The sequence below is a fragment of the Scylla paramamosain genome, chromosome 29, assembly GCF_035594125.1.
Source record: "Scylla paramamosain isolate STU-SP2022 chromosome 29, ASM3559412v1, whole genome shotgun sequence".
Taxonomy (NCBI): Eukaryota; Metazoa; Arthropoda; class Malacostraca; order Decapoda; family Portunidae; genus Scylla; species Scylla paramamosain.
The window spans coordinates 10,371,880-10,385,294 of NC_087179.1; the positions used below are offsets into that span (position 1 = coordinate 10,371,880).

The following is a 13,415-nucleotide window of genomic DNA, read 5'->3' on the forward strand; positions in this document are numbered from 1 at the left end:
GACACATGTACTGAGTGTAAGCACTTCAGTCTCATAGTCACAGCAACACACAGCCTTGTGGTCAGTAATGGACCTCTCCTCACATGGTGGTGATGACAGGCAGCCACTGACCCAACACATCACGGTGACACAAGTGGTCCTCAGAGGCAATGGATCAGGCTTGTCATCTCCCCCTGTCTGTCGTCTGCCTCAAGCCTCTGAGTAGTGAGTAGTTACTGGACTTTTGTGAGATGGGTACAGGAAGGGGATAAAGTCCTTATCATGAGTGTGTATGCATGTGTGTGTCTACATTCATGTGTTTGTGTTTTTACAAGCTAATTTATTTCTATATCTTGGCTGGTTTGACTTAAAAATTAGAAAAGAGCACTGAGAAGCACCTGGCTGACTGCTCAGTGACTTCACCTTACACTCTGCCTTGCCACCTTGGCTGCAGACATGTCATCAAAACAGTCAATTATAAAGGAAAAAATGGACCCATTATATCACTCTAGTAATCACACTTGCTAGACTAGCTGTCCAAGACTTAATCTCTAGCAGGATGCTGTATAGCCGAGCAATGGTTGACTCAGAAATCATCCAGTAGCATGCGAAGTTGGTGAGCAGTGTGGAGATCCCGGGTGGCCACCACACGGCGGTGGGTGAGGGGACAGTCCAGGGAGATGCACTCCACCTCTTGCAGGCGACACCCAACACATGCCTCACACACCTGTGGATACGAGGCAGTAACAGGAAGGTGGCATGCAATACATCATTAACCTCTAGTGTGCCACGTCTGTGTGTGTGTGTGTGTGTGTGTGTGTGTGTGTGTGTGTGTGTGTGTGTGTGTGTGTATATATATATATATATATATATATATATATATATATATATATATATATATATATATATATATATATATATATATATATATATATATATATATATATATATATATATATATATATATATATATATATATATATATATATATATATATATATATATATATATATATATATATATATATATATATATATATATATATATATATATATATATATATATATATATATATATATATATATATATATATATATATATATATACACACATATATATGGAGAAGTACCATCTCTCTAATACAACTCACCTGCTGGATGTGGTCAACAGCCCTCTCATAGGTGCGGATCCTCTCCCCTAGCAGCACCACTGTCTCCTGGGGATTGGCCTTGCACCCTCCACACAGCCCTTGGCCTCCAACTGCCCCCTTTCCAGTTGGGGCCAAGGTGGTGGCTGCCCCGCACCCAACACAGGCCACGGGGGTGAAGTAGTGGGCGATGGAGGGGCCAGAGGAGAAGCCAGGTAGGGCAGTGCTGGAGGAGGTGAGGGTTGAGGGTCGAGGCAGTTCTGTGTACCTGTGTGGGTGATGAGAGAGGTATAGAGTGAATGATGGTGAACAAAGGTGTTTGCATGACCAACAACATAAGTGTTTAAGATTAAATGAGCGACAGATAAAGACTTACTGTGTGGCTTGCTACCCAAAAACAACTGGTAACAAACAGGAAGATTGTCTATGTAATTAAAAGACTAAACATATAATACCACACAAATACCTAATATATGAATGCTCTACAAACTGAGCAAAGGTGAAATTATAGCAACATTGAATTAAAAAAAATATGCATGGTGACTAATTAAGCCTAAACCACCTACACTTCCTCACCAGGTATTGACATCCACCCCCAGCAGTGCCAAGCAGCGGTGGAGGGGTGGCAGGATGGCTTGTGTGATGTAGTAAGTTGCGTTCAACCTCAGGGAAGCGTCTGCCAGCACGGTGGAGGGGCAACGGACCAGCTGGATGAGGGGGAGTCCAGGGGCACCATAAATAATGACGTAAGGCACTCTCTCCCCTGTCCTTGGTTCCTTTCTTGGGTCATGACGCATCCACTGCCTGTCAGAGGAGTAAAGCTGTGTGAGGTGTGTGTGTGTGTGTGTGTGTGTGTGTGTGTGTGTGTGTGTGTGTGTGTGTGTGTGTGTGTGTGTGTGTGTGTGTGTGTGTGTGTGTGTGTGTGTGTGTGTGTGTGTCTGTCTGTGTGTGTGTCTGTCTGTGTGTGTGTGTGTGTGTGTGTGTGTGTGTGTGTGTGTGTGTGTGTGTGTGTGTGTGTGTGTGTGTGATAGCACTCTCTATGTAAAGGGATATGACCTAAAACCATTATGACATGAGATTGCTTCCACTCTAATAATGCAGTTAGTGTGTGACAAAAGAAATATTAGAGGGAAACAGAAGACAGACTAGGGAAGAATAAAGAAAAGTGAAGAAATGACAAAAACAAAATACACACCAACACATATACATAAAAATTAAATAACAAAAATCAAGAAAGCAAAGGCACTGTAAGACCAATGTAACACAAGAAAATAAGTCAGACAAAACCAAAACATGACACAGGAAACCACAATACACAAAGGAAGATGCGAACACTAACCTGGCGAGGTGCAGGGCGGGAACGCAAGCACCTGGTTTGTAGCCCCGAGCGCCCCGGTACTCCTTAGCAAAAGTCAGATCTTGGAGAGAAACTCGTCCCTGCAGCACCTTCAAGAGTTGACGCTGCACATACTGCTTTACGAGAGACACATCCTTGCGTTCAAACAATAGGAGCAGGGACTTCTCCAAGACCTGTGTGACGATGTACATGTGACATAAGGATAATGACACAAGAACATAGGAAAATAAGGAAAGCTGCCAGAAGTTGTCAGGCTTACATGTGGCAGCTTCTTTAGTGAAACAAGAATTAAGAAGTAATGTGAGAAGTATAATGAAGGGGTAAATAGAAAATATTTGGTGTAGAATTAAGATAAAAGAAAACTGCATGAAATGGGAGATGAGGCACATACTTGCAAAATCAACCTACAAAAATGTACACAGAAATAAACTAAAAAATAACAAAACTTCACATAAAAAAGGAATGAGTAAAAAGAAAAATGACACATGCAAATTGAGGAACATACAAATGGAGAAACTGTGGAGAATAGAGTAGTGATGACTAACTAACCTTAGCAACAGCAGGACAACCATCCCTCCGCACTGTCTCAATGCCCTTTGCATCGAAGACCGGCTCATCCTGGGCAGGGCTCTCATACATGTAGCCTACATAGCGCTTCTTGGTCTGTTGGGACAGGCAAAGAGAGTGAAATGGAGAGAGATAAGGAGAGAGATGTGAAAAATCTTTGTCCTTTCTATCTGTACACCAGGCTAACATTTCTCAAGAGAACAACATCCATGACAATCACAAACAAGTAAACTCACTCTTACAATTACACCTATAAGCATTCCCTAAGAATACATTAAAGTCACACCTAAGTCTCTAGCATTTACTCTTTCTGAAACAAAAATACTAACAATAGTAATAAATACTTCTCCCAAAAATATCACTCCTCTCTCTCTCTCTTACCTGGAGGATGCAGGGCAGGTACACCTTTTCAAATTTGAGTTTAACAGGTTTAGGGTACATCTTGGTGACAGTGGCAGCAATCTCCTGCCCAATGGTGAAGGCCTGGCTGCGGCTCCTCCCCGGCAGGTGCACAAAAAGGGAGTCAGTGTCCCCATACACCACCTGAGCTGCCCAGGTGGGGTGGGAGTTGACAAGCTGGATGGAACGCTCAAGAATTTCACGACCCTTGCTCACCACACTGTCCCCGACCTGGACCAGCAAAGTGACAGAGTAAAAAAAATGGAAAAGAAATACAAGAAATAAAGGAGAATCTCAATTTATGAAAGTGTTACATGCAAATTGTCAACCAGTTATCATCTTCCTTAATCAAAAATATTGAATTAACATTTAGAAGTGAAAACCTCATGTTACTTTAAATTATAGAAAAAAATTAGAAAATCTGAAACAATGAGATGATACCAGTTAGCAAATTTTCAACAAGTGAATAGTTATTTCAGAATGCCACTCCCTCATTTGTAAACTGCGATTCACTGTACAGGATTAATTGCTTCCAATACATCCTATATACCCTTGCCAAACATGCCCAGTCCCCTTACCTGCTCTACCCTACTTAGCCCTTTCAGAGTAATATGCAACAATTCATAACACTGAAAACACAGCTCAGAATCTTTACAGGCACCTTCAAGAAAGAAAAATGGATAGATAAAATATGCTTCTTGATGCCTAGGAAGTGCTTAGATATGGTTGTAGAACAAAAAGAAATACCTATGAATGGTTTATGATTACAAAAATTGTGTGAAAATGTTGAGAAAAGTTGAACATTCACTCATGCAAAATCCTTCCTACAACTCCATCCCACTACTCCACTTCACCCACACTAGTCACTCCCCCTTCTTCACCTCAGTACAAGGCATGCGTCCAGAGAAGTTGGCGCTGGTGTAGCCATAGGTGACATTTGCTATGAGCTTGAGGCCAAGTTGGCGTGAGTGCAGGACGCGTCGGAGTGAGGCATTGTTTTCACCACACTTCTTCAGGGATGCCTTGACCTGCGCCAAGGAAAGACAAATGATTAATTCATGTTTGGTGTCTCAGGAGCAGGATCACATGGCCCGCTACACTAAAATGGTTAAAGATGTAGAAATAGGAAGTACTGATTCAGTAAATGCGGTAACAAAAAGAAAAGAGAAAACCAAATAGAACAGAAGAACAAGCATGAAAGGATAGAAGAAGGAAGAAGAGACATAAAAAGAGAATTACCTCAAAGACAGAATGAGAAAGAATCAGAAAACAAAGATGAAAAGGAATGGAGAGGGAAGACAAAATGAAAATAATTAAAGAAGAAAATAAGAGAGAGAGAGAGAGAGAGAGAGAGAGAGAGAGAGAGAGAGAGAGAGAGAGAGAGAGAGAGAGAGAGAGAGAGAGAGAGAGAGAGAGAGAGAGAGAGAGAGAGAGAGAGAGAGAGAGAGAGAGAGAGAGAGAGAGAGAGAGAGAGAGAGAGAGAGAGAGAGAGAGAGAGAGAGAGAGAATTGTAGCATTAAAAATTAGATAAGTTATAAGTTACCGCTCGTGGCTTATGCCGTTTACAAGCAATGTGCATTTTTTAAGCGCCTGGAGCGAAGTGGTTGAGGAACAAAAAACAAAAAAAAAGAGAAATAAAAGGGACTCCCCAAAAAATAGACATAATGTTAAAAAAAGTAAGATGACACAAAAAGAGGAGGATTAATGAAAGGAAACAATAGAGAGAGAGAGAGAGAGAGAGAGAGAGAGAGAGAGAGAGAGAGAGAGAGAGAGAGAGAGAGAGAGAGAGAGAGAGAGAGAGAGAGAGAGAGAGAGAGAGAGAGAGAGAGAGAGAGAGAGAGAGAGAGAGAGAGAGAGAGAGAGAGAGAGAGAGAGAGAGAGAGAGAGAGAATTAAGGGGAACAATGAAAAATAGACATAATGCTAAAAATAAATAAATAAATAAATAAATTACAATAAATAAAAAATAAATAAATACATAAATAAATAAATAAAACAGTCCACTTAGTTACGTTGACCACCAAGTAACAATTCCTAAAACAATGAAACTTTTCCATCAGCACATCCTCACTCCTCGACTCCTTACTGGCAACTGACTTAACTTCCTAACTTCACTCTGACCTTTCCACACCCTGCATCCTGACTTCCTTGACCCACCATGAGTCTTGTGTTGAGTATTTCCTCCAGCATGACCGGCAGCACCCCACGCTTCACTCGTGATGGCAGGAACGCGACACCACAGGGCGACACATTCATCTGAGTTGGGATGGCAGAGAACATTAGTGGACAGAGGAAGGAGTGAGTGAATGAGACGGTATGGATTAGAAGTGAATGGAGAAAAGATGGACATGAAGGAGAGGGGAATTGGAAAGGGAAGGAGTGAGTGAATGAAAGGGTATTGATAGGGCAGTGAATAGGAATGACTGGAGGTAAGGAAAAGGTGGATAAGGAGCTCGGAAGAGAAGATAGGAAATGAATGAAATGGCATGGATTGGAAATGGGTTAAGGAATGTAGGGTGGAACTGGTGAGTGGAAATGGAGAGAGTAGGAGATGAAGGATTGGGAAAAAGTGCAAGGTAAAAGAAAGGTGGATAGTTAGGGAGAGTTAGAGAGAGAAGACTGAAACTGAATGAATGGACAGAAGAGTTTGGGAGAGTATGGTGGATCTGGAAGCAGAAATTGGAGAGAATATGAGATGGAAGATGGTGAAAAAAGTGCAGATTTGAAAACAGTAAAGAATAAAGAAATGTGAGTTGAAGTAACAAAATAAGAGGTAAAAAATATAGGAAGTTCAACAAAGGAAAGGATCTATTTATCAATCTGGCTGTGTGTTGGCCTCTGATTCTCTCTCTCTCTCTCTCTCTCACCTCATCCACTAACTCCAGGAGGCTCTGAGGGTCAGGTGGCAGGCGGAGGTGTGAGGCGCCAAAGGTATAGGGAAGCCCTTCTGGGTTGTGGAGCAGGTGGATGCGGCCGAGGCAGGTGGAGTAGCAATAGTTGTAGGCAATCATGACAGATGGGTAGAGGCTCTGGAAGTCCAGCACCACCACTGGCTCTGTATAGAATCTGGAAAATGATTGGTTCTATACTGCCAAAATAGTTTATGTTTTTTTTTCTCATACTTCTTATACCAGGTTAGAGTTTTCCCACTAGTACAAATAAGTCAATGCACAGACACGTGTGCATACCTTGACTGGGGCTCCATGGTGAGGGCAATCCACTCTGGTGCCTTCATGGCTGCCCTCTGCTGGATGCTGGGGGAGATGGCCACCATGTTCCTCCCCCGGGACAGCCTCAGCATCATGGACTCCACACGGAACTGTGGAGGAGACAAGTGTGACTGGAAGGTGAGGAGGAGGTGGACGGGATGGACGATGAAGAAGGCAGGGAAGAGTAGTGCTCTAATATTCCATGGGTTTGAAATGTGACTAAAAGGGATAAAATGAGTGTACCAGGAACCACTCCTTTGTGTTCCTATTCCCGTAATGACAAGGCATGACACCTTGTCTCAGCTGCCTCCATTTAAGGCGAGTCTAGTAAATGAATGAATAAATACACTACATGGCACAGACCTTGGGAAGGTTATTAACACTGTACAAGCAAAATAAAACAGACTGCCAACTGACTTCACATCTTTCTAGCTTCTATATGCAGATCAATGCTAAAGCTGCAAATAAGCCTTTAAACACACACACACACACCTGGGAGCCCCTGGACAAGACATCATAGAACCGGATTCCAAAGAGACGAGCAAGTTCAGCAGTGCGAGAAACCAGGTCCAGGTTGTGGAGGAGGTCAAAGGTGAGGCGGCAGCGAGTCAAGTAGTGGCCTAGGGCACGCCAGCGGGTGGTGTCAGCCAGCCACCAGGCCCTCAGCTGGTCATGGGAGAAGGTTGGGATGCGGGTGTGCAGGACATGGAAAGCCACACTCTCCAGGGTGTAGCTCTGAAGTGCCACCTGAGGAAACACCAGGGAGAGATGGAAAAGAGAAGTCAGTAATTTGTCCAAAATCCAGTCAAACTTAACCCACTCTACATTCCCAATAACAGTTACTGAGCACATATCTGGCACAGAACTTACCTCTAGAGTTCCCACTTAATATCTCTCCTTCACACAGCCAAAAGCAGATGCCATGATTTTCCATCCTACTCTAGTCATCCCTTGTCCATTCTGCCCTGCCCTGCCATGCTCCTGCTGCAACCTTCCTGAGTCTCACCTCCGCCCGCATCAGCCTCCACACATTGAGCACCACTCGGCCCGCCAGGTGGATCTGTGAGGTGTGGTCGGCCCCATACTCGTCCTCTTCCTCCAGGTGGTGGCTTGCCCCGGTCCCCTCTGGCACTCGAGAGAGGCGTGTCACTACTTCTGCCCCGAGTGCCAAGCCCCGCTCCAGCAAGTATCCCCAGGACCCCTGCTGCACCTGGCGTACACAGGGAGCGCACACAGTTAGCTTGGAGACATAAACATGCAAAAACTGAACAAATATAGATACTGAGACATTATATACACATACAGACACACATACAAACAATACAAATAACACTTACATACATAAATACATTTCCAGATATCATACTGTTCTTAAAAACAATAAATAAAAAAAAGAATAAATAAACAAAAAATTGAGCAAAAGGAGACACTCCTTGCAAAGATGCATGAACAAACTGAAGCAACCATTAAAAGGAGCACACAAGGAAGTGACAGCCCACCTTGTGCCTGAGTGTGGTGACCTACCTCGTACCCCACCAGCATGTCTGGGTCCCAGGTGGTGACGAGGCGAACCGCCTCCTCCAGAAGGTCTGACTCGGAGTCCACGTGGAGCACTGCCAGGTCAGTTAGTCCTGTGCAGGTCACCAGGTCGCAGCCTCCACTGCTCACCACGACTGCACCTGGAATGAGTGAGTGAATGAGTAAGTAATGTGTAAACAGGGGAAGTGGAGTTTGGAGTGAGTGATTGGGTGAATGAATGCAAAAGTGAGTGAGTGAGTGAGTGAGTGAGTGAGAGTGAGTGAGTGAGTGGGTGAGTGAGTAGGAGAATATGTAAATGAATTAATGAATTTATGGGTGATTCAGTGAGTGGATGATTGTATGAGTTAAAAAATAGGTGCATGAATGAATGAATGAATGAGCAGTGATTGAATGAGTGAATGAATAAAAAATACGTGGACGTATAAATTAGAGGATGAATGCATGATTAAATGGATAACAGTGACTGAATGAGAGAGTAAATGAGCAAGCAAATGAATGAGTACAAGAATGGTTAAATGACTGTCTGAGTGAGAGTGAATAAACTGTAAACCAAGTGGAATTTTCTTCGTAAACCACACAAACATACACAAACCTTCACACAGACACTGGTGGACACAAGCACACACACCTTTCAAGTGCTGGGGGCTGGGGTGCTCTGGGGGGAGGTCCTGAGTGATGGAGAATACCAGGGCAGAGATGGGGTCAAATTGAGGGTCAGGCAGCAGCTGGGGTCTTGTGGCAACATGGCACTCAAGGCACATCAGGGTCAGGAACTCATGCTGAGGGAGGATTAGTGGGGAGAGGAAGGGTTAGATCAGGTCAGACTAGGTTCCAGGTAGCCACTCAGGAATAGGTGAATCTCAATGTATGTTCAGTTTTCACAGGTAGGCACTCAGGTATTGGTGAATCTCAATTTAAGAATGTTCAGTTTACAAATTTTAAGTTACATAATTATTATACTCATTCACCAATTCTCGCATTTACAAATCAAAACTGAAAGAAAAAAAAAAGTGACCTCAAAACTAATGAAAACTGCATTAACTATAAAACTCAAAATCTGTGCTTTACCTTAATTTATTTACTGATTTACGAAAGGTTTTTAAGGATCATAACTCATTTGTAAATTTCATATCATGTGGAACAAACCCAGATCTGTAGACATGAGCTTGCAAGCTTGAATCAGCATGCACACACAGCCTTCCCCACACCCACACATTCATACCACGCCTCCACATCATTCCAGGTGCTCTTTACAAGTGACAGGCAAGTGGATTCACTGCACTGATGGCAACCAACACAAACTAAGATGACAACCAAAGAACTTTCACCATCAGCTACACTTCTCTCACTTGCTCCCCTCAGCTGACCTATTAAACTCTCTTCAATTATAAAAACTTCTTTGTCTTGAGTGAATTCTCAGTCTTCATCTTTTCACCTTTTACAAGAGTCATTGATTGTTGTCTCCCATATTCACACCTCCATCATCTTCCAACTAAAAGACTCCCACACCAAAAAAAAATGGAAAGCAAACTAAGGCTTTAACATATACAAAGGAATGCATTACTGTGCTACACTCGTCACTCATGGCTGAAAATGCTCTTAAATTCTTATATGGGATGCTTTGGTGCAGTATTTTTGTGAGCCAGTGTACGTACAAAGCAACCGTGTTTGAATATCAAAGGAGAGGTGCATCTGCATTGTGTATTGCAAAACTTTGGTCTCAGTGTAATCTGTGGCAATAACTCTAATAACAAAAAAAGTGTACTTGTGATGTTCATATGAGTCTGAAGTGACAAATATTACAACAGTGAATGTGGGAATTATTTACATATCCAGGCCTTGGTATCCTAAAGCAAGGCAGTAACAGCTTGTGTGTATTTAGGGTCAAGGTTTACGAAGCAGACTGGTGGTGGCTTCAGTTCTGTAAAGCATAAATGTCCAGTGTTAAGTGAGGGGATAAGTTAACTCCTGTTGGCAGTTTGGTAAAATTCACAATGTGTGATGCTTTGTTTATCCAACTGTATTAACTCAAAGTGTAGAGGATTTGAGGTAAGGTTACTTTATTCTGTCTCTGTGTTTTACTTTATTCAATCCAGTTTGCTTTGACTTCTCTGTTAATGTGTGTGTGTGTGTGTGTGTGTGTGTGTGTGTGTGTGTGTGTGTGTGTGTGTGTGTGTGTGTGTGTGTGTGTGTGTGTGTGTGTGTGTGTGTGTGTGTGTGTGTGTGTGTGTGTGTGTACGTAATGTGTGTGCATGTAATGTATTGATCCATCAACATTAGCATCCATATCACCACCACACAAGACTTTCCCATACTCTTTGTGGTTACACTGCACCAATAGTTTCCAGTAACCCCTCAACATGCCCCTCACCCCAACAAGAAGCTCCTAGACCACTCCAAGCCAGCCATGTCCAAGTCCCTCACACAAGATAAAGGAAACCATGAACAAATAGTGAATCCTGATGACAATGAACAGCAAGGGGAAAGTAAGGAAGAGTGACAGTGTGAGCTACCCTGAGTAACCCTCAGACATGTGAGGGTTTGGCAGGGAAAGGAATGACAAGACTGGAGGCATAAATGGACAGGATGGAAGCAAGATGTCCCACTGTCTTGTAGGGAGATGAATGAGCATAAGAGTTAGGAGTGAAGAGTGAGAGTAAGTAAGGGAGGCAGGTGAGGGAAATCAGGGAGGCACTACTGTCCTGTTTGGAGGCAGAGGTATGGTGTGAGGGAGGGATGGACATAGGGAGCAGAAGCCAACACCAAATACATTGCAACTGCTATACTGGGAAGCTCTCTCTCTTACCTCTATGAGTGAATCTGAAAGAACATCGGGAAACACAGGGTGAGAATTTGGCATTCCAAAATTACAAAGAATCATCAATGTTACCTTGCCTCTCTCCTTGTTATAAAAAAGATATAGAAAAATAAATCACACAAACAGGGAAATTTACTGGAGGAGTCAACAATTTCAACAAGACATGAACAACTGAAGGGTGAGGAGCTCTGAGGGATGGTTTGGTAACATGGCTTGAGGGTCTATCTGGCTTGGCCTGATGGTCTGAAGGAAAATGTGAAAATGAGAAGAAAGGATGGAATGAAGGCAGTGAGAGGGAAGTTTCTGTATTGGTGGCCTGTCATTAGCTTCTGGTGTGTGTGTGTGTGTGTGTGTGTGTGTGTGTGTGTGTGTGTGTGTGTGTGTGTGTGTGTGTGTGTGTGTGTGTGTGTGTGTGTGTGTGTGTGTGTGTGTGTGTGTGTACTGAGCTGTGATGATATGAGTATGGCATGGTGTTTGTCATAATGCAGTGGATGAGGTGGCTGCAGTAGTACAAATGAGTGGTAGATTTGTGTTACTGTAAGCCAGCTGCCTCTGGGCTTACCTCATGCACTGTCTTGGCCTCAAACAGATTGTGGCTGGTGAACTTGAAGCCATAGGAGTTGTTGAGTGATGGGCCTTCTAGTGCCTGAAAGCAGAGAGAAAACAACATGAAGGACTGATTATTTAAATTCAGATAATTTAAATGTGGTTACTAATTTGATATGCAAAGAAAGAAAAGGAAATAACACAGGATTAAATCAATGAAGAATGTAATATGAGAACAAAGGTAGAGTTAAGAGACAAAGCAAGCAGTGGTGACTCTGTTCCTGAATAAAACAAGTAACAGAAATAAAAATCAAGATGAGAATGCAGAATGTTAGAAATTGGAGAATCAAAGTCAAAAGAAAATGAATCAACATAGGAAAACTAAAAGTAAGATGATCAAGTGGGAGAATCCAAGGCAAACATGACCAACCTGGGAGAAGGAGCCTCGGCCGTCCACCAGGCTGTAGAACTGCTGCCGGAACTGTGTGTCCAGCAGCTGCCGGCGCAGGAGGGAGTCACTGGAGTGCTGGCTGCCGGGCTGGCTGCCAGGCTGACTCAGGGGCTGTGTGCCACACTGGCTCATTGGCCTGCTGGAAGGAGGCTGACTTTCTGGCTGACTTGGCACCTATAACCAAAGCATGTCTCAAATATTACTAAAGCTAATAATGCTTTAATACACATTGTTATTTATACACAGGGATAAAAGGATGCTTAAGCAATGTAAATGCTATTTCTTATATCTCACAAGCTTAACATGTGATACCTATTAAGTAACAACATGGCACTAATTTAGTTGTTTGAGTAATCCTAGATGATTTGATTGTGCTAAACTTAAAATGAACAGGCAATTAATAGTTTCAATTATTCCATCATTTCTTCTGATGGAGTAGAGTTAGGTGGTTCGCAAGACTATCCCTCTCCACCAGGCATAAGGCATAAGAGTGTGAATGTGTGCATGTGTGGTGCTTTGTCTGGTTCAACCCGTGAGGGACTACATAAAGGACTTGGCATATAGATAGATCACTCCTTTCAATGTCAGTGGTGTCTTTCAAAATTATACTCTAAATCTGCATCACGTTTTATTAATCTTGAGAATGTATAATAATCACAGTTAATATGTGATGACAGCCTTCTAAATAACCTCACATGAACACACTGGAGTATCACCGCTGCCTCATAGGAAGGGAACACAACCTGATGCAGTAACTTTTCCTAGCTGAACTTCTACAAGACACACCTATCACCAGAAGTCAAGATCAAGTAATGTGCCTCACTAGCTTCCAATGTGTAGCATTTTCCCTCACTCATACGTCCTCTTGTCTGCTGGTACTTTACAGTCAGGTTTTGTAAGGAGACTGTCAACAGATCAGAGGACATGAAATTGAGGAAAAACACTGAATAACTTAGAAGTGAATGGCACAGCTTATTTATTCTCTTACTTTGCCTATACTACAAGTGTGAGTCTCCTTACCAGGGGTGCAGCAGGGGAAGCTGGGGAAGGCTGCGAGCTCTCCAACACCTCACTGTCATCACCACTTTTGGGAGCTGCAACCGCCGCTGCTGCCTTGCCCGCCTCACCTGCTGGGGTCCACACAGGGTTTAGTAAACAGTGCGCCTCTTGCTCTTCTTTTACTTTCGTTAAAAATAAAACATGTAGAATGCAAAAAACTGATTCCTTCTATCATTCCAGTACAACATCAACGAAGAATAAACAATAATTCTAACACTCTAGACAGTTTTTTTAAAGTAAATACAGACTTTTATCATGCTTGTCAGGTATATCTCGTAGTCTTTGAGTGCTTGTATATTATTATTGTGGGGTTTTAATTTTTATGCAAAATTTTGCATTAAGATA

The 13,415-nt window shown here is 42.7% G+C and overlaps 1 protein-coding gene across 6 annotated transcripts in view; it reads right to left on the reverse strand.

The window, feature by feature from the left end:
* The window catches only part of LOC135115731 (uncharacterized), a 62,950-nt gene that overhangs the window by 2,398 nt on the left and 47,137 nt on the right, over positions 1-13,415 (reverse strand). For 2 of the 6 annotated variants that reach the window (XM_064032674.1, XM_064032672.1), the window contains exons 16-32: positions 13,032-13,141; positions 11,991-12,185; positions 11,577-11,660; positions 8,825-8,975; positions 8,182-8,336; positions 7,664-7,867; positions 7,150-7,404; positions 6,637-6,767; positions 6,316-6,514; positions 5,606-5,704; positions 4,331-4,477; positions 3,432-3,680; positions 3,033-3,146; positions 2,466-2,656; positions 1,703-1,930; positions 1,130-1,394; positions 1-706 (exon numbers count right to left, since the gene is read on the reverse strand). The exon at positions 1-706 is cut by the window's left edge and continues 2,398 nt beyond it. In XM_064032674.1, coding sequence (XP_063888744.1) covers positions 566-706; positions 1,130-1,394; positions 1,703-1,930; positions 2,466-2,656; positions 3,033-3,146; positions 3,432-3,680; positions 4,331-4,477; positions 5,606-5,704; positions 6,316-6,514; positions 6,637-6,767; positions 7,150-7,404; positions 7,664-7,867; positions 8,182-8,336; positions 8,825-8,975; positions 11,577-11,660; positions 11,991-12,185; positions 13,032-13,141 — 2,918 coding nt within the window. In that variant the 3' untranslated portion in view covers positions 1-565. Of the gene's footprint in view, positions 707-1,129; positions 1,395-1,702; positions 1,931-2,465; positions 2,657-3,032; positions 3,147-3,431; positions 3,681-4,330; positions 4,478-5,605; positions 5,705-6,315; positions 6,515-6,636; positions 6,768-7,149; positions 7,405-7,527; positions 7,868-8,181; positions 8,337-8,824; positions 8,976-11,002; positions 11,017-11,576; positions 11,661-11,990; positions 12,186-13,031; positions 13,142-13,415 lie in introns of those variants that run through there. The other 4 variants (XM_064032673.1, XR_010276036.1, XM_064032676.1 and 1 more) reach the window with 4 other exon arrangements.